Raw genomic sequence first — 20,693 nt, 5'->3', positions numbered from 1 at the left:
TTTTCCAAGGTATGCAAGACAAAGATGAGCAGGTAGCTCAGTCCTTCAGCTATCCCCTAGAGATTAGGAAAAACAGACACACTCATTTGCCAATGAAGTCTATTCTGCCTCCTCTGGTTTGAGAGGAAACTGGGAATCAGGCGTCTGCCACTTTAAGAATAAGACCACGGCTGCACTGGGGGAAGGGTGAGTGAAAAGTCACAAAACTTTCCTCCGTCCTTGAAAGTGGTTTTTCTTCACTGGGCCCTCTCTCCGGTGCAGTAAACCTCGTTTCCAGAGCTCTGCAGTTGGTTCCCACCGCGGCCCGCTTGGGTCTGTGTTCTGGAGCGTCCTAGTCCTCCGTTTTGCTGGTGTCGATCTCACGTCACGACGGGGCCTCGGAGAGTTTCAGACACACGTGTGGTGGTGACTGAATTTTGGTTAGTCAGACTGGGAAACTGTGTAAATGTTAAGAAAATGGTCTGGAAATTCTCATTCTGATCATCTGCACTTAAAATCAATGAACAGATTTCCTTCCAGTTTCCTGTAATTACGAATCCTGCCTTGTTTGCAGGCTGTGATGAGTCAATAGAGAACAATAACTTTTACACAACCTGTTTATGAAATGAAAACGCTCCGTACACTCTTGGAACCAAAATCTTAAATGAGGTCTATTGGCTCCTGCCAACGTTTTCTATTTTCTAGTAGCGTATCTTCCTGTTACCTGTCGCAGGTGGACTCTAGGGCAACATGGATGTATATAAGACAAAAGTAACATGTCTTGCAAATGCCTGTATGAAAAACAACTCGGGGAACACATTCTTTACATAGGTATTTGTTTTGTTCATTAAACAAGGATGTAACCACTGATGCTTGTTCTGTTCGCGTTTTGGGGGTTTTTTATTAAGCAGACCCATACCCAGTCTCTACAAATGAAATCAAGTCGGTCATCTCAAAATTTCCGCTACAAAGTTCCAATCAAGAGGATTCAGAGCAGGGTGTCCAACCTTCTGGTGTCTCTGGACCACACAGGAAGAAGAGTTGTCTTGGGCCACGTATTAAATACACTGTGATACATAATTACAAAAACATCTCCTAATGTTTTAAGAGAATTTACGATCTTGTGTTGGTGTTGGGCTGCGTACACAGCCAGCCTGGGTCTCGTGGTTGCACACCCGACTTAGTCGTCTGTTTCCATTAAAATGTAACTTACGGTGCTCAGCCAATGTAAGCTGTAGAGTGCGCATAAAGTGATGAAAGTAGAGTTTTGTCAAAGACTTTCCCATAGATCTGTAAACGTCTATTTTACATTCTTTACGTGTTCATTGTGTTGTTTGCAATATTAATCAATGATAAAACTTCCTATTTCGCCTCTCTTATTACGCTGAGAAGTTGGTACGTTTGCCAGTTGAGGGGACTACAGTGGTGACCCGGCCTGCCGGCCCCTCCGCATTAGAGTGGCCCACAGACAGTGACGAGTTATTGTATCACTGTGCAGAGTGTCCACTTCTGGGTTTGACTCTCAAAGCCTGACTTTCCTTCACTCCCTTGGATTGCTGCTCTCACTCATAAGGAGTTTAGTTCTACTTGTATCAAGGGAATGGAAATAGATTCCTTTTATAAACAAACAATTGCTGCAGAGAAAGGTTTAGCTTTGAAAGTGCACCAAGGATATTAATGTATATACATTTAGTTATATTTTTATCCTCACCTGAGGACATTTCTTGTCATTGCTTTTAGAGAGGAAGGGAGAGAGAGAAACATGGACTGGCTGCTTCTCGTATGTGCACGGACCAGGGATCACCCATGCCCTGACCGGGAATGGAGCCCACAAGCTGGCGTGTAAAAGAAAAACCCTCCTCATTCACTGGCTGGGAGCTGCTGCCTTCAGCGGCCCTCACTCGGTCTGCGGCCCACCTTCCAGTCCGAGTGGGACGAGGGGTGGACATGACACCACTGAAATGAACACACTAATCAAGACAACGCTCCAACCAACGTCTTGTTTAAATAAGCCACCCTGTCAACCTGATCACTACCCAGACGGCGGCCACTCGGTGCGTGAAGACGCCAAAGGTGCATCTTCTCATTTGGCGCTCTTGTCAATTTTTTCTTGTGACCATTTTTACAAATGGCTACATCAGTTGCCACTTCTAGGAATGTACTTGTGTTTCCAGCTGAAACAGTAACTATTACTTTAATGATCGCTTTTATTTAAAACAAGCCTTCCAAAATTGTAATAGATTATTTCATTGTAACTTTGGTCAAATTATGACTCCCTTTCCTGGGCAACCTTTGTTCTCAGCAGGGACAGGGGCCCTCAAGCAACACAGTAGCATTTGCTGTCATTCTGTTACAACCACAGGAGCTGCCTCAGGTCCTTAACTCTGTTTATATCAGGTAGCCTGTGGTGAAACTGGGTTCCTTACTTGTCATTTCACCATGGTTCTAAGAACCTATTGACACCGTTAAGGGAGGACTTCCTGTACCACTCTGATTTCTACTGGGTCAAGTTCTCCTCCTATTCTATAGACCAAGGTCACAGCCTGATGGCGTAATGAATTTGATATTCCTAACAAGCCCCTGAGGCGCGATTACAAAACAGGAGCTCTCTGCTAACCTCAAATGTTATGTGAAACGACCCTGCAGAGCTGTTTCCTGTCAGTGACAAAACACTGTAATCCACTCTATCCCCGGCTCAGATTTTTTTTTACTTTTCATTTTTAAAATTCGTTTTTCCTCTACAATTTAACCAACTTTGGTTAACATCAGAACCAAAAATAATTTACAAAGTGTTTTCCTTCTGTGCTGTGTAAGCACAGCCAAGGACTCAAATTCTGAGGCATCGTCTACTTGGCAATGGGTACCAGTGTTACATAATGCAAAGTTAATAGCTACCTAAAAATGGCTGCACACTACTGTGCACAGACTAAACGTCCTGTGACCACTGGACTGTTTTTGGAGTTTCTTCAGGAACTAAGATTGAGGGGAACTATAAGACAAAGAAAACTGAAGTATTTTTATCCTGTGCATAAACAGGAAGAGAAAAATCTTTCGAGGCAAAAATAGGGAGAAGAGTGCTTAAGAATCGAAAAACAGGAATGTCAACACATGTGATGTCACTTACCTTACAAGTTTTCTACCTTCCTGTGAGAGCCACTGAGAACTACACCAGAGGTGTCGCACAGCAGCTGCATCGCCCCGGGTTGGGGAGCAAATGCTGGCACCAGTCGTCCTGTGACAAAGGCCCAGGGGGCAGCGGCTCAGACCACACCCGTGTCCATTCCTGTCTTGTACCACAGTCGCGGGGAAAAGGAAAATGGTTTCCCTTATAGAAGCATAAAATACTGCTTATTAATCTTGGCAATTTATTTCACTAAGCAACGGTAGAGAACAAAAACAAAAATAGGTCTTCAACATTTATCAAATAAGTAAAAAGTCAGTAATAATTTCATTAGTTTCTGAAAAAATTGGTAACATTGTAAAGCAGAGAAAGATTTCTCAAGCCAGCTGGATATTTTCCTCCTTTATTAAGGGAGGAGAACGTCGTCATGATTCTGCTAAAAGATCACCCAACAATGCTGAGGTAGTCACGGAATGCCTGCAGCCGCCATCCTTCCACGAACCGTCCGCCCGCCCTCCTCTGCGGGAGGCGGGTTAAAATCACACGCACAGCGGCTGCAGAACCTGGTGCGACAGCCATGATCAGTTTGCTCGTGCCTCGTGTGAAAGCTCCCAGCCCTTGTTCTGCATGAAGTCACACACACACGGTTGTCCTTCCCTTATATTAAAACTACCCCAAAGAAATCTTTAGAGCATCAAAGCTACAAAAGAGATACGTGTAAAGCTATTTTTGTTTGAAATACATACATCCCAAGTCTCCATTTCCTGGAAAGGCAGAACCCCAAGGTCATGTGCTATGAAAGCCCCTTCCCGGGCAGCTTTATTTCGGCGACCCGAGATGAATCAGCGCCATTACTGTTGTGTAGCTATGAAACAAGTCATCGTCCTTTACCTCGTTACACTTCTTCAAGACAAAGTTCCCGGTGACTATGCGATCACATCCAATTTCTCCGTTTCCAAAGAAGCCAAACAAAGGAACCCCGGGGAAGAACTTTCTGAACGCGTCAGCCTCCACGTTGCCCTTGGCTCTGTAGTACTGGAAGCCCCTGCCCACGCACGCGAACATGAAGCCGACGGTGTTGCGCTCGGGGATGCTGGCTGCCTTGAGGCGCTGCATTGCCGCCTCGGCTGTCTTCTCGTCACTGACGTCCTCGTTGAGGAGCACGGTGGCACTCTGGATCCGCGGGCCACTGAACGACAGCCCGACCACCCCGGTGGCGTCGATGTCGAGAGGGTGCCTGGAACAGTCAAGTAGAACAGCACCGATTTATCACGAAGCCAAAAAACCCCAAAAGAACACCCACCCACCCACCCACCCAATTCACTGGTTGGGAGCTGCTGCCTTCGGCGGCCCTCACTCGGTCTGCGGCCCACCGTCCAGTCCAAGCGGGACGAGGGGTGGACATGACACCACTGAAATGAACACACTGAAGGGACACAGATCGCACATCCACGGGCAAGTAAAGCCCTAGGCTTTCAGTCACAGATACAAAGGGGCAAATGCGACTCCACGGAGACTCCCAAAACCAATCCTGAGTGTTCAGAGGGGTCTCCGTACCCTGCTCGCTTCCTTAAAAGTTTAACGTTCCAACTTCACTGGTACACATGGTGATGTCTAGCACACGAAGCCTGTTGGGGTTATTTATATCTTTGGTGCTTTCCCCCACCTCAGCTATTTAATCACGGAGGATATTTCTAGCTTTATGTTGTTGGGTCCATAGAGAAATACAATCACATTGCTGGGTCTTGTTTATTGTTTTCAGCCTAAAATTCAGCTTAATCTGAAGGTTAAAACATATTTCCTTTTTCTGTTTGTATTTGCCCGATACTTTTCAATAAAATATTTCATTCTTAATTTTTAAAAAAGCAGTCTCAATACAATGACAAAGCATTAATACAGTGAACACCCACGGGGGGAAAACATGGACCTTACGTTTCCGTCATGTTTACCAACATCAGAGCGATGAATTGAGCAAGAGTCACTGGACTGACGAGAAACTATGACTCAAAAGTTTAAATGACTAATATAGTAAAGCCGGGCTAGCGGCAAAGCCAGTTCTGAGGGGCAGAAGCCACCTTCCTGAGGCTCCTGTGGCTCCTCTGACTTCACCACAGTTCCTCTCTGGCGCACGGCTGCCTGTGTGCTGTGAATCTCTTGCCTTGGAGTCACTGAACCACCTTTTTCGGGGGGTGGGAGCAGGAGCATATCTGAACACCCTTAGGATACTGCACTGACTTATGCAAATGGCTTCTCGTACACACTGACCCAGGATGCAGACCACACTGACATGTCCTGTGAAGCACACTCCCCACGGCAGGTGCACAAGGCAGAGCAGTGCTTGGAGCTCAGTGCAGCTGGCCTCCCTCCCTTCTTCCCCAACGACGGTCCAGGGACCCGACTTAGCTATTAGCTTTCTCTGACCCAACAGGGGAGGCCGAGGGCGGGTAGGGTACAATGTCACACCTGGGGCGATGGACACGGCCCTGAGAGAGGTTGAGCTCCAACCATGCTCCACGTTGCTACTCTAGGGGCGAAACACTCACACAGACAGTGAGAAACAAGCACAGGGGTTTGCAGGGCACGTCTGGGGGTGGGAGTGTCACCTTCCTGCTTCGGGAGACAGTTCGTATTTCTGTTCACTTAAGTAGCTCAAACTGAAAACACTACATACGCTCATTCAAAATGGGAAGGGAGCAATGACAGAAGAGCAAATATTTTTTTTATCTTTGAAAGCAGAGCCTCAAGTACACAATTGTGATGTGTGACAAAGCCGTTCGCAAGATCTAGTACAGAATTCCGAATGCACGTGCCCAGCGGCACAGGTGGGCCTGCAGAGGCTCCACGTAAACAAAGGTTTTATGGCCACACAGACTGGAGGATGGCCCCGGGTCAGGTTGCTCCCCCTCTAGAAGATGCCAGAAGCACTAAGCACACAGGAGGCTCTGAGAAGCTGGACCCTGAGATCTGCTCTTCAACAGAACTGGAGAGGAAGTGACACGCAGGTCACACGGAGGCACAGCGGGACCTTAGTACACAAGGCTGAACATTACTTCTGAGAGCACATTAGTCCAACCGAGAGGAAGTTCTTCAAGGACGACGCGCGTGCACTTCGTCCTCCAGCTGTGAGCAGAACTGTGGTGAGGGAGCCCCTCGACCGGCACCCACCGCGACATGGAGCGAACGGTTAGGCTGACAAGTCTGCAAACTTGTGTTTAAAAAGAACCACGGTGACGAAACCCCGAGGATGCGCCCCTCGGCGCACAGACATACTTTTTGGAGGTCAGCGAGGCCAGGTTGTCCACCTGGCCGCCAGCCACGATGACGTTCATGTCACTGAACGTGCCGATGACTCGCTGCAGGTAGTCGCTGGCCCCCACCCGGCAGCAGTTGTAGCCGAACACCAGGACCACTCGGAGCTCAGGGTTTTCCAGGAGGCCTGCAGGGCAAGGAGGAGCAAGGAGACACAGCCTCAAAACAGCAGCTTTAAATTTACCTGAGTAAAACTTTACTTTCTACATTTTTAAAGTACAATGTTCCTGTTAAAACCTGCACTTCTAGTTACATGCCACTTGGTGCTTAAGCTGCCAAATTTCCCATTTTCTACAACCTTGAACACAACTCAAAATCTTTGCTCCAGTTTTGGCCCATTAAAAAAACTAAAGGGCTGTTTGGAAACAGCAGAGTCAACATCCCAGACACATAAGGAAGCAGCCAGTCACCGAGCAGCACCCGGGGGACAGGCCACGTCCTCCCAGGCCCCGCCTGGGACGAAAGCGACCCTGCTTCACGCAGAACAGAGTGAGCAGTGGCGGGAGCCTGAGACCCAGGGAAATGGAGAAAAAAGGCACTAATCCGGAGTGGTCTGAATGGTGGTTCCCCCAAAATAAATCCTCATCAAATACCTGGACTGGGACTCGATTTGGAAGAGAGGTTCTGGAAGTTATAATTATGGATCTTGATGGGAGATCACTGAACGAAATTAATCAAGAATTTCTGTATCATGAGCCCACTGAACACATCCTCCCGTCAGCATCAACCCGCCTCTCTTCTCCGTTTGCTGTGCTGACTTTGCTGCCGAAATCCTTTCCGTAATCTGTACTGTGCTGCCCTGCATGGGCTTACGCAGCCTTCGGTGGCAGCCGACACAGACGCCAGGCAGCCTGCCGATGGCTCCAACCGCATCTCTGGCCTCAACTTCGGACCAACGATTTTCTAACCACGTGACTGATTCTAAAGCCAGATGGAGCTGAACACTGTCGGCTCCACCCAGCTAGCCTTCCAACATCAAGTCTCACAGGGACACAAAGTCACCCTGGCTCGGCTACCCAGCCACACTCGCTCCTGAACCCCTAGTTGCCTCCACACACAGCACTGGCTCACTCGGAGATTTCCCTGAGAGGAGTTCGCCCCCCAGGGCTGTGAGGGCGGCTTGCGCCACCCGGCTACCGCGGGTCCTGTTTCTGCAGTGCGTGCTCCGAGATACTTCACTCCCTGCTCCCACTGACTCTGAGTCACCATCAACAACACAGCCCATCAATCCCACCAGCAAAGCTGTCCTGAGATTAGAAGCAGCCTGTGGTGCGGCGCCTGGCTTAGGCCTCGGGACATGCTGGCCATTCACAAATGTTCCCTTTGTGGCCAGTTTTTGATTCTTGCTGGATTCACAGTGATTTCAAACACCGGGGTCTTATCTCTGCAGGCGAGCTGACCTGTGCATAGACGAAGGGGTCACCACGGAGGATTTTTTATGCCGACAGTGACTTTTAATGAGTTAACGCCAACCATTTCATTTGCAGATGTGGACGAGAGGCCATAACACTGCCTCCCTCACCAGAGTAACCAGTCCGCTGCTACTGTGTGAAGCGAAGCTTCGTCACCAGAGCTCAGACCCCGGGCCAGTCCTTCCACTCTTCCAAACGACCCTGGTGACCTGCCTGCTTCAGCCACGCTTCCTGAGTGACGCATCCTCGTAAACCCTTGCCCGACAGTCTGCCTTCAGCTACGCCTTTTCTCAAACCTGAAATGCACTGTGCTCGCCCCCGTTCCCTGGCTCTAACGCAATCAGTCAACAGGGTGGGAGTCATGGCAAAGAACGGTAACTTACCTACTTCGGTGAGGCGACGTCTCTCTAGTGTTAAGTTCTTTGGATCCTTAATGAAATGAAAGGGTTGTATTTTTATTCCTTCAATCTGAGGGAAGAGTAGAGCAAAGCCAGATTCTCCAATTTCTATTTCCTGAGGCCGACTGCTACCTGACCCCATTGGCGTCACTAGGAAAGGAGCAAAGCAGTTTGGTGAACAGATGCAATAAAAACTGAAGGTCCAAACAACCAAAGTGAAGGTTCCCATCACGGAGCGTAGGCCATGCCCCCGGCCGGCCGGCCAGCCCGCTCCCGGGCCACCACCCGAGTTTTCAGCGTCCAGGTTCTGGGCGGTACAGTCCTGATGCTTGCAGGGTGCTCTGCAATGACTCGGGAAGAAACGTGTCTGTAAACGAAGACACAACCAGCAAACGGGGCACAATTTTTTTAAAACGGTGACTCTTTTAAAAAGGGTATGAGATGAAGGGTCTGTGGCCGTTTAATGTACTATCATTCTTTCAACTTTTCTACAGGTTTAGGAGTTTTCTGTATAAAAAGCTGGCAGGGTGGTAAATACTTCTTCACAGCAGTCCCACTTTAAAAATTTTATCTTGAACACACATATACACACACACACAAATACTTTTATCAGAAAAATCTTAATAACAAATAAGTAGAAATGTCAAAATGCCCTACATTTTGATTAAAATAATATTTAGATTAAAAGTTACATGTATACCATCAAATGTAGCCATTACGAATGATATATTTATTGAGATGGAAATATGTGTGTAATACATTGTGAATTTTAAAGGAAGGTGTCAGAATCAAAATTGTATCTCCTCCCAAATTTCCATGAAGTCCTACCCCCCAATGTGGGGAGCTGATGGAAGCACAGAGTCCAATCGAGTACCCTTATTCATTTGTAAATACCTGAACTCCTTTGTACTTGACATGACTGAGGTTGAGGTTAAAAGTCTCTCAGTAAAGATCAGTAATGACCACTAGGGATTACTACTGAGTGGAACAAAGACAATACCCAACATTTACTCATTGCTGACTGCACACCTGTGTTCTAAGTGCCTTCTGTGTGTTAACTCATTGTACCATCTGAGGACGGTACTACCACCCTCATCAGCCAGGTGGCGGCCTGGCGCCCCACGGGGGCTGGTCCTGTGCAGTCACACAGACAGCATCATCGGTGCGGCCAGATTTCAGCCCAGGTGGCTGAACCACTCCCCTGCTACTGCCTCCACAGAGCGCCTCTCTCCCCTTAGCTAGAGAAAACAATCAAACCATAAAAAGCAGCAAAAATTCAGAGCAGCAAACTGGGAAAATGGCACAGTTTATGCGACCAACTCAGAAGTGGCGGCCAAGCAGAGAAAGAGCAGCCCCTGCCCTCACCGAGCAGAAGCAGTGACCGTGAGCACGCTCACCAGCGCTGGTCGGCAGAGGGGCAGAAGACAGCCGCTTGCCCCTCGTGAACGGCTCCTGGGAAGATACGCGGGACAGCTGGTGTGGACAGACAGCCCAGAGATGTGACACAGCGATCGCAGTGACTACCGCCAATGCGTTTCGCATGGCCAAAAATACAAATGCGAGGCAGGGAATCGTCCCGGGGCCTTGCTCTCACCTACAATCCCCGGGGTCACGATCCCCAGGACTTGGCACTGCTCCGGGAACAGCCTCTCCAGGGCCAACGCCGTATCCATTGTCGTTCTTTTCCTTGCTGTAAGGATACAGTGCAACAGTGTCAGATGTCGCCCGGGCAAGCTCAGGGCTGATGGTGTGGTGGGAAAGGCAAGCACTGAATAAACTGTAAGTCATTTTACACCGGAACGCTTCATACGGAAGTTTAAAAACTTTGAGGAAAACAACTGTGTTCCTGTTTTGGGCCTGTTTTACATTTTAATCCTAAACTTGACCTGTTAGCATCACCAGTGGGACTTTCTGCTTTGTTCACACACAGCTTTTGCTCCAGTGATGTCAAACTTTGCTGCAGCAGCGAAATTTTAGACTTGCTACCCCCTCTCTGGTCAGCTGTGACTAAAGCTGCAAACACAGCCCCCTGCAGTCCAACCAGAGATAAGCCACTGCCTCAGTCCAACAACTGCAGTGAGCAGGTCCCCATCACCCACCGCCAAGCAAGGCAAGAATAGCCAAAAATACACATCCTATCTTAATAATAAAAAGAAGGGCCTGGAGGAGGAAAGTATTTCAAAGTGTGAAAAATACCTTTCCAAAGAAACTGCTTCCATGGTACTGCAAGGTTCAGAAGCCAAACCCCAAAGCAAAAAGAGGTCTTCAAGCTTCAGAGACAACACATCTCTGCGTTCTACAGAGGGGAGGCCCAGAGCCTCAGAAAGTCACCCTCGGGACGAGGACCATATTTAACGCCAAACAGATGGTCCAGAAGGAAACAAAAACACCCCAATCTTTTTCTTTTGATACTCGCCTCTCTTGTGGCCTCGGCACTCCTCCAGGCTAATGAAAGTGTCAGAATCAGCCATGTAAAGAACCGTCTGTGGTAAGATGTGAACATTCTGCAAAGAAAAGAGTGATCGGAATTAGACGGCCGGAATCCACGAGGGTGTCTGCAGTCCCTGGGAGTCTCCCTGGGCCCACCCGTCGGCTGCCCTCCTTCAGGTCAAGGCCGGCCTATTTATTCCGAGTCCCTCCACTTCTCAATGTCTCACTCCACTCCTTCCTTTTCAGTTCATTTATTTGTTAAACATCTATTATTTCTTCAAGCCAAACTCATTCCTGACTCAATAAAAAAGTTTATTTTCATAATAATGTAAGCTCTTAAGGAAATAAGTACCAGAAAAAAAAAGCCCCTGGCTTTACCTGAACGGGCATTACAGTAACAGAAACAGCTCGGCAAAGGAGGGAAAGTGCCGGTGATCACACTACTCATCGCCTTGCCCATCAAATTAAATATTCCTTCACTCCAGCCATGTTCCTGCAGGGGTCTTTTCCTTATAACCTCTCTCTCTCACTCTCACACACACACACACACAAACTGCTGTACATATTCTCCTGCAGCCCTCTTCCTTTCCCACTTGACATAATATTCTGTCCCTCAAGACACAGCTTACAGGCCTCCTCTTCCACAAAGCCCCTTCCTGGGCCCCCCAGGACTGGGCCTCCCGTGCCATGTGCTTACATCCCAGCAATGCGCCACTGAGGAGCTGGGCGTGTTCGAGCTCATGTTTCCCACTAAACTTCAGACAGTGGTAAAGCAGCTGAATTAAATGAAAAGGGTGAATATATGTGTCCCTCAAAGCTGGTTATTTTCAAAGACATCTGACTACCGCGATGGAATGAGGTAGTTACCATATAGCAAAGTCTCGATGTTAATTACATGGAAAATGCTGATCCATTACATTTTGAGGGTACGTTAAGATGTCTCATGTTAGATTCCATTGAGACAAACTCATGAAAGATGCTGAGACACAGTGACACTGCTGTGTCTCAGCCTCAGGGCAGCGTAAACCACAGGGATACAGTGTCCCCGCTATACAAGGCATCTTCCCAGAATGCAACGTGGTTGCCAACATTTCAACTTCTACAACACATTCACATAACGTGTGGAGTTCCAGACTCTCCTGAAAAAACTGGACATTTTGGCCGCAGGCCACATGCATTCCCCTTGCCCGGGGCTACACGGAGGCGCGCTCCCTCCACTGTCACAGGGAGACACCTGGCTCACCAGAGCCAGCTGCCTAACTTTGGAGCCATTTGAGTTTGTGGTGCCTGCTGTAGAGAGGAAAGGAGAGAAATTGTAAAAGATTTAGGCATTCCTGCCGACTGCCATAAACCTGCACAATGACCTAGAAAGTGTTTAGGCCTTAGGTTTTAGGCCTTCCTATTCTTAAAGACTGGAGGTCTGGTGCTGAGGCTTTATAATTCTTTCTTTTCTGGTACCTGCTAAAGAGCAGTTGCTGAACTGCCCTTCCCAGTTCTCACCAGAAGCCTCGGCAACGAAAATCCTCACCAAGAGATGTTCTCATAGCACAGAGGAAGACAACTGGAACCCAGTTCCATTATCCAGAAGTTCCAAATGGCAAGATGTTCCATAAAAATTTTAGTGGAAACTTAGAATATTTTTTAATAAAAAAGTTAGTAAGAGACTAGGAAGCTACACAGACAAAAGTAAATAAGTGAACACACTGAAAGAGGATATTAACATAGTTTCAAAGTATCTCCCCACCACGGTGAAAAATTACTACGGTGGAAAAGAGTAATTTTATAGTAGTGACACCTGGCTGACACCATGTTAGGGAAAAAAAATCAAAGGTAATATCACCAGAGATGGGCCCAATGGAACCATATGAGGCTAGTAGGCTGCAGTGAGAAGAGAACAGCATCGCTTGGAATATTACAGCCAAAGGTACACAATCCAAACCTAAAATCCATCATATGCTTTACAGACTAACTGGCCCGTAACTTACACACATGTCCAAGTTGTGGAAGTCAAGAAAAGCTGGAGAAACGGTTCCAGATCAAAGACTTAAAAGCAGGACAAATAAATGCAACATAAAATTGTAACCTGAATCCTTTTGCTTTGAAGGACGTCACTGGGAAGACTGGCAAAATGTGAATGGAACAGGAGGCTCAGACAGGAGAAAGATACCCGTGGCAATTCCCTGACTTTACTGCCAATCTAATGCGGTGGCTATGCTACATCCGTGTTTGTGGGTAATGAGAGCTAAAGTCTAGGGAAATGAAGGAGCATGGTGTTGGCAAACCCCTCTCCAGTGGCTCCCCCCACTGCCCAGTGAGATACCACAGCCTCACTGTCACCTGTGCTCAGGAGGCTACCTCTCTGACCCCTCAGTTCAAGTTTTCAACTGCCCAGGTGATGCCCATCTTTCGAAAGTGGGGCCCAGAGATACACCACAAAAGAGAGCGGCATCAAGGTTTGAAATATTTGGGGTACAGATTAGTTCTTGGCCTTTTTATGTGACACTAAGCTAAAGGGACCTAGTTGCCTTTCCTGCAAAACAGTGACCATACTAGCTTCAACCGAAGCGGGTAAAGGAAAGGTTCTGCATAGAATTGACACAATAGTAAAAATCTGGATACATAAAGTGCCCAACATCAGAGGACTGGTCAAATATAATCATGGCACATCCTTACAATATACAGTCATGAAACCTGACATTTTCAATCTTTTCATGTCATGAGAAAATGCTCCCTAACCTATACAAATAAAGCCCGTGCACGAAACTGGGATCAAAACAGACCAACCTCTCAAAGGCTGACCCACCCACCCGGCAGAGGCCAGTGCGCACACCCGTCTCACTTGCCTCGAGCTCCCGGGCTGCCACGCGGACCAGGCAGTGCTCCTGCGGGTGGCCGCCGTCCACCGGGCCCGCCGCGATCCAGGCCACCCCGCGCTGGGCCCGCAGCACCCTGCGCACGCTCTCCCTCCACAGGCGGCTCACGCTGGGGGCGCGACCACAAAGGGCTGTGAGCAGGCATCCTTCCTTCCCTCTCACCGCCCGACCCCCGCCCGCACACCCTGCGGGACAAACCCCGGCCAGCCCGCCGCCTCTCCTTACCCGGCCACCCGCAGCAGCGCCTTGGCGGGCAGGAAGCTGAGCACTCGCTCCACCACTTCCGCCAGGTTACTCAGCACGAAGGCGCTCCGTGGGTCTGCTGAGGCGCTGCGATCAGCGCCACCGCCGCTGTCCACCGGCTCCATTCCTCCCCGCCTGTCCGGGTAGCTGGACCACCACACCGAGGGTTCGGAAAGCTGCACCAGATCCCAGCCAGCACGCTCTGCGCAGGCGCGCGCCACTTCCGGTGCCTGGGACTTCCGGCAGCAGGCTTCCGGCGCGGGTCCGCTGGGACGTAGCCCTCCCGGAAGCTGTCAGATCCGCTGCCAGTCCCACACTCACAGCAGCGCCTCCGCCTCCAGCGCAGGGCCTGGCACTGCACGCGCAGCCGCCGCCGCCTCTTTCTCTAACTCACGAGTCTCTGAAGGCAGAGAGATACGTGCCCTTCCACGCCTGTTAGTATCGCGAGCCCAGCGATCCAACGGGCGGTATCAGCGCGCACCCGTCCGCGTGTGACCCAGCTGGATGACCAACGGCACGCAGTCCCCGCGCCGCATAGGCGCACCCGGCGTTCTCCACCCCAGGGCCATGGCGCCCCGCGGGCTTAGCTTCCTCTCCCCTCCCAACCCCAACCCCGAGTCAGATGCAAGTTCGGGCTGGAAACCACGGGTGCAGGGAAAACGAGCACTGCAGACGTGCCTGGCCCTAACCTCCACCGCGGCCACTCCCCTGCTGGCAAAGCCCTGGCTCCGTCCCCAAAAATTGGTCTACACGAGTGGGTCTCAAACATTCTGGCCTCAAAACTCCTTAAATATTGACGACCCCAAAGACCTTGTTTATGTGAGTTATGTCAGCTCATACATTCCATATTCAAAGATTTTAATATTAAGGTAATAAGTCCATTGCACATTAATATGTCATAAAAAAATAACCCCCCAACCCCCCCGAATAGTGAATAGTGCCATGTTTACATTTGGCAAACCTCTAAGTTTTGGCTTAATAGAAGGCAGCTCATCGGCTTCCGAGTAATCTGTGGCAATATCACGTCACGGGGCCTCTGGAAAACTCCACTGTATGCTTGTGAGAAAATAAGACTGAAAGTGGTAATTAATGTTTTTAGTATCAGCAAAAGAATTTTACCTCCAAAATCTCCTAAAAGGGTCTCATGGGGTCCCCAAGGTTCCCCAAACCACATGTTGAAAGCCACTGGTCCCCAATAATTATGACACTTTCACACTTTTCACCGGACATTAGTTTAAGAATGGCCCCAGTGCCAGACATGGAAAAGTGAGGGGAAGCACGCTTGCAGGGGGAGGGGGAGGGCAAATCGGGGGCTTCTAAAATTTTCACATGGCCTAAGGAGACCCTGTCTCCTTATGTACCTCATTATGTGCCTCTGGATGAAGTAGTGTGACTGCACGTCCAGACATAACTTCCAATCCAAGCGTGAAACCAACACGGAAAAATCTCCCAGGCACAGTGCCTAGAGCTTTCCTACCTCTGGACTTCTTGTGAGGTGAGTTGACAAGTGTGTGAAGGAGGTTACGGATCCAGAAGGAGCAGATTATTGTAATTGGGGGACCTAGGGACAGCCATGAAGGATTTCTATTACAGAAGCAGTGTGGGAGAGGGAAAAGGTTGAGGAAGACCTGAGTATGCAATGTCTGCACACACCATTTCTGGGGTCTCTAGCTTTCTCTCATTAAATCATCCTGCTCTCTTCCTCTCAAGTCTCTCCTCACCCCACCGCACCATACAGAATCCTATTCTAGAAACTCAATAGAACCTACAGACACCTGAAGCTAAGAGTATCTCTCATGAGGGGAAAATGACAGAGTTATTTTTTAAATGATTCTTTATTCATAAACTTGATGCAAGTTTACAAAATTTACTGTACATTGCCAAATAAATCTGCAATGAAAAATAAACTCCAAAAAAAAAAAAACCCAAAGCATGCCAGATGTGCAGCTGTCAATCTGCTAGCCATCAGGATATTAAAGAATTCCATAATGTATTCAAAATTTAGCCTTAGGTTTAAGGAACTGTAATGCTTTAAAGAATCCTGCCTTGTCGCTTGTCTGAGCAACTGTCAATCAGAACTACAACCACGTGAACAAGAACGCCAGGAACTCTCTTCCTGCTGCCCTCTCAACCACACGGGAATGCGGAAGTGCCAAGTCTCTCCAATGCGGCTTACAAAGTTAAAAACTGCATCTCAAAGCAAATGTGTAAGAAAACACTTTTCAACTTTGTAACTGGTTTGTGCAGAAAAGTGTGCTTCTAGATTTCATTTTAAAAGTGCTTAATAACTAGAAGTTACTTTTAAATCAAATGTGGGTATACAAAAATCTATTACCAATCAAACAGGACTGATTCAGGTAAGGCAATAAAATGGAGGGTATACTGATTTGAGTCAGGTTTTATAAAAAGAATTAACATGTGTAGAGTTCCTATTAGTCTTTAAGTAAAAGCCATCGTTATGACTATAGCAAAAATTTTAAGTCTCCAAATTAGGTGTCTTTTTGTACTTAAGTGTGCAGCTTTTGTTCAAGAAGTCTGTGTGCCAATCACTTTATAAATTTATTAGTTTACAAATGATTGCAACATCCCGTTAAGAAAGTGGAAATGTAAAATGACTTAGTATTTTAAATAACTTCAAGATCTATACTGCAGATCTTCAGAAGACATACTGAACCAATAAACAGATTCAGCCCAGCAAGACAGCAATGCCCCCGTGGAAGTCACCACGCAGGCCTTACTTGCTTACTTGGCCCAGCCCTGCTTCACTTTGCCTGAGAAGTACAACGCAACTCAGGTAAGAGCATATCTTCGGGAAACAGCTCATATCTTCACGTGGCCATAAAAACGTGTAACAATTTATTGAGTAGGTTTCCTGTCATTATTTTGGCAATATCATAAAATGGTTTTAATCTGAAAAGGCTACTTATGATGTTGAAGACCTTAAACTTTCTAAACCAATATTAAACAGCAAATAGACCTTTATTGGCTCTGAATGGAACAACATACTGCAAGTCCTAGTAACACACGCGCTCATTATGGAAAAGTTACCCTAAAGTCACAGCCTCAGTTACCTGATGCTGGCTTGCTGCTTAACAGATTTCATTGTTTAAGAAAAAGAGATGATCAGGAGTAGCCAGTGTGTGTATTTATCAGGAAAAATACAGTGAAGCCCCACTGCTCAGTCCAAGAGAATAAAATGAGCAAAATGAGAAGGCTGTAACTTATATAGGATGTCAGTTGACAGATTATCCACTAAAATATCTATGAGCTAACGTCTTCAGTACGGCTGTTACGGGGGCACCCAAAGCTTGTCTGCTCGTTGGAAAGATTTTCTTTAAAGCAACATTGGTCCAAACACACGACAGTCAGTACACTTAGCCATCTTCCTTCGGGGGGGTGTACCAGCCTGAAAGAGAATGGAAAAGAAATTAAAATACTTAATTCTTTAACTAGGAGCCAAGGCATTTTATTAAAGTTAGCTACTTCACCTACTGATAATTTTCATGTTTAAACCTACTGTAAAAATTAAACTCACCCTGGTGTTAGTAACACAGCATTTGATACATTTACAATGCAGATGCTCTGGACTAACGGGGCGGGGTGGGGGGCGGTGTCATGCAAGCACCAGCCTACAGGGGGCGCAAGTATCTCAGGCGGTGAGGGCGCCCTGGGGCATTGTGGTGCCCTCTTGATCCCTGCCTGGGCCGCTGCTGTACAGCATCTACCGCTCACCCAGGAAAGATCAGAATTCAAATCCAAAATACAGTTTCTATAAATGTGTATCACTTCCACAGCATTATAAAGTCAAAAAAAAATCCTAAGTCTAAAAATTGTAAGTGGGGGACTGTCTAAAGTTATTTTCTTTGAATAAACTATACTTGAGTTTTCCACACAAGATCTCTATATTAAGAGCATCTCTGGCCGAAGATGAGTGTGGAACGTTAGAGTACAAGTTGGGTTTCGTACTCCATTCAGATTCTGAATTTAAAAGAAAACCTTGGTGAAAACAACCTGCGCCCAAACAAAATCCTGGCATTTCGAGACAAAAACTCAGTCTGCCATCAGTGCCACGCTGTCACCTCGCCAGTGAGGGGGCCACCGCAGCAGGTGCACTGGTGACTGTGCCCAAGACCCATCAGCAGCAGAAGCCAAACTGGAGTCCATCCCTGATTCTGAATCTTGCACATAGCTGACCTACACCCACTCACACTTTCCCAACCACAGCACAGTCTGTAACCATTTCTGAATGCATACTACAGCACCGCTTTGGAAATCAATCAATCAACCAATTTTTAAACATAAGAAAAAAATATGATTCTGCCCTTGCTGTTGTGGCTCAGTGGATTGAGTGCCCACCTGTGAACCAAAGGGTCACCAGTTCAATTCCCGGCCAGGGCATGTGCCTGGGTTTCAGGCCAAGTCCTCGGCTGGGGGTACGCAAGAGACAATGGATTGATGTATCTCTCACACATTAGTGTTTCTCTATCCTCTGTTTCTCCCTCCCTTCCCCTTCTCTAAAAATAAAACGTGTTAAAATGTATAAAAGGAAAAAATATGCTTGTTCCCAGACCCAACCGTAATCTAAGCTCTGGGCAAATGACACTAAGTTCTGTTTGGTGCGACGCTGCCCCACAACTGCACGGGTGCATCGTGGTCTGTGGTGCGGCCGTGGTGCGGCTATGAGGCAGCTCACGGGCATTTTGCCTCTACTGAGTTAGGGGCTAGAGAAGACTGTTACGAAAATCCAGTGGCCCTCAGGTCTGCTCACTCCCCTCTTCAGAAACCTGACCACTGTTTGGCATGCGGGCAGATCCCAGTGTGCTGTGCTTCACAGCAGACAGAGCCCCGCTCGCTGAGTGTGGAGGTCTGGAACCGGACCCCCAAGGCCCCCAGCCCCGCCTGTGCGGTTCCTTCGGAAGTGAGCAGTCACTGGAAACACGACAAGTTTCCTTTGCCATGAAAATACAAGTGAGCACATAGCACTACTGTTAAGTCGTAAGCCAGCACATTTGTAGCACAGTAAAGAATAGTTAATACCCCCTTGAAGAAAATACCCCCTTGAAGAAAACTTCTCTGTATTTTCATTAATTTGTTTACTCCACACCCAGGAAGCCTCACTGTCACCAGCATGACTACGACCAGTATCCTCCCAGCACTTCGCTATGACGTGCTGTGCGTGCTTTTCTCCCCTCACAAGTTGGGCAAGACAGACATCATGCCTGTTTGAGAGAGGAGGAACCTTAGGCGGAGGGGTAACAGGACTTGTTCAGGGCCACAGAGTTAGTGAGTGACAAACGTCACTGATAATAGGTCTGCTGATTCCAAGTCAAGACTTTTATCACGTCGCTGTTAGAGACAAAACTCAACGCAAGCATTGTGAACACAAGCAAAATGTGCGGAAGGCCGATGAAGTTTATGAAAGATATTTTTTTAAATATGCAAGTCACACACTCCTAACTGGACACAGAAATCAGAACTTGACTTGAATAGGTAAATGTGTACAATTGTCAAAACCTTTCCATCGTCTACTGTCTGAAGGTGTTTCAGAAACAGCGGGCTCAGGACCCAGGACGGCACGCGCTCAGCACGAACAAGAACGGCCCTTGCAGAGCTGCCTCAGTGAGCTCACTTCTCAGTCCCTGTGCTGACACCACACATTTCAAGTGAATAAGCGATGTTTTCGCCAATCTATTCAAAAACCTTCACTCTCACTCAAGGGTCTCAAGCCAAGTGTTTAGGACTCCGAGACTTTGAATGAAGCACAGTGTGCATATCCTCAAGCTAAATTTTTTGACTGTGGTAACTGTACTGTCTAGAAAATTAAAGCAAGAAAAAAAATAAAACAGGATAAATATCAACAGTAAAACGTCATAAATGGCAATAAATATGTATTGAATTAAACATACCATTTTTCTCGTGTATCTGTACAATGGAATTATAAGATTGTTGGGCTCTTGCTAGATTATATTGATTCTGAAAGAGAATTATACATTTTAAATCAAAACTCTAAGTAGATGAAAATCATGAAAAATAATTTATGGATGTGTTACCACTGTGCTTAAAAGAACACAGGAGAGAATTTTATTCCACTTCAAAAAGATTTTTCACTGAATACCCTCATTTCTCATTTGCGTTGTGCTCTACCATTTCACAAGCACGACAAACCCCACCCGCCCCCGCATTCCAATAAACACCCGCAGCTTCTCGGTCCATCTCTGTAAGCCCCGCCCCGCCACACAGCGCAGACAGATGCTCGTTGACCCAGTGTCTGTCCACATGTGTGAAGTGAGTTACAGGACGCTGCTGGGGCGTAAGCAGGACTCAGACTCTTTCTTCGAACGTGTATCCAAAAAAGCACGCCAAATAAAATATTACCTTCAGACCAGAAAACATTCAGCTTTTGGACAGGCTGAATTTTGTGTTGACTGAACAGAAAACCAACCTGGCCAGCTGCGTCCTGCCCATCGCATGCCCTCAGGTCCTGCGGGCTGAGCCCGGGAGCCAACGCCCAGACCGCAGGGAGTCTTGCCTGCGCAGAGCGGCAAAGCCTCAGCTCCAACAGCCAGATGCTGTCTCCAAATTTCAGGTGTGCTGATGGACAAATTTTCTGTTTTCCAGTACTTAAGTATATTTATATAATTTTAGTACTATTTTTGGGAGACAAACTCTTTCATTTACTTTCAACCAATAGAGGATAGTAGCTTTAAAAATATTTAAAATATTTTTGAAGTAATAGTAACATGGCAAGAAGAAATTCAAAGAGCACAAGAGATTTATAGTAAATAAAGCCTCACATCTCTAGCCCACTTCGCCCCCCAATCTGCCCTCTGTCAGAAACAAGAGCTCTCAGCACTTGGTTGAGCACCACTCCAGAGATGCTGACTTACAAAAGCACATCTGTACGAGCCTGCAGTCTTGTCTCTCACAC

General features: G+C 47.4%; 2 protein-coding genes across 3 annotated transcripts in view; both read right to left on the bottom strand.

Moving 5' to 3' along the window:
- Positions 1-2,696: 2,696 nt before the first annotated feature.
- Positions 2,697-13,979, bottom strand: FBXO22 (F-box protein 22). Its single transcript, XM_037053460.1, has 7 exons — positions 13,748-13,979; positions 13,493-13,631; positions 10,636-10,723; positions 9,814-9,909; positions 8,205-8,369; positions 6,371-6,536; positions 2,697-4,337 (listed from the first exon to the last, which is right to left on the bottom strand). Exons 1-7 carry the CDS (start codon positions 13,888-13,890, stop codon positions 3,920-3,922), a joined length of 1,215 nt encoding a protein of 404 aa, XP_036909355.1. The 5' UTR covers positions 13,891-13,979; the 3' UTR covers positions 2,697-3,919.
- Positions 13,980-16,360: 2,381 nt separating this feature from the next.
- The window catches only part of UBE2Q2 (ubiquitin conjugating enzyme E2 Q2), a 35,564-nt gene continuing 31,231 nt past the window's right edge, over positions 16,361-20,693 (bottom strand). Inside the window, exons 12-13 of one of the 2 annotated variants that reach the window (XM_037053458.1) lie at positions 19,672-19,738; positions 16,603-17,171 (exon numbers count right to left, since the gene is read on the bottom strand). In XM_037053458.1, the coding sequence (XP_036909353.1) occupies positions 17,140-17,171; positions 19,672-19,738 (99 nt within the window). In that variant the 3' untranslated portion in view covers positions 16,603-17,139. Of the gene's footprint in view, positions 17,172-19,671; positions 19,739-20,693 lie in introns of both variants that reach the window. The other variant, XM_037053459.1, reaches the window with a different exon arrangement.

This window comes from Sturnira hondurensis, unplaced genomic scaffold (assembly GCF_014824575.4).
Source record: "Sturnira hondurensis isolate 20B ecotype Veracruz unplaced genomic scaffold, ASM1482457v3 Scaffold0007865, whole genome shotgun sequence".
Lineage (NCBI taxonomy): Eukaryota > Metazoa > Chordata > Mammalia > Chiroptera > Phyllostomidae > Sturnira > Sturnira hondurensis.
Note: the sequence above shows the minus strand (reverse complement) of the source record. Positions and strands in the feature narration are given on the sequence as shown.

Excerpts from the sequence above, each read along its gene's own strand:
- FBXO22 (XM_037053460.1), bottom strand. The coding sequence starts at position 13,890 with ATGGAGCCGGTGGACAGCGGCGGTGGCGCTGATCGCAGCGCCTCAGCA. Across the intron at positions 10,724-13,492 it reads TGGCAGCCCGGGAGCTCGAG|AATGTTCACATCTTACCACA; the intron begins GCAAGTGAGACG and ends TTTTCTTTGCAG. Across the intron at positions 6,537-8,204 it reads ACGTCGCCTCACCGAAGTAG|GCCTCCTGGAAAACCCTGAG; the intron begins GTAAGTTACCGT and ends CTTGCCCTGCAG.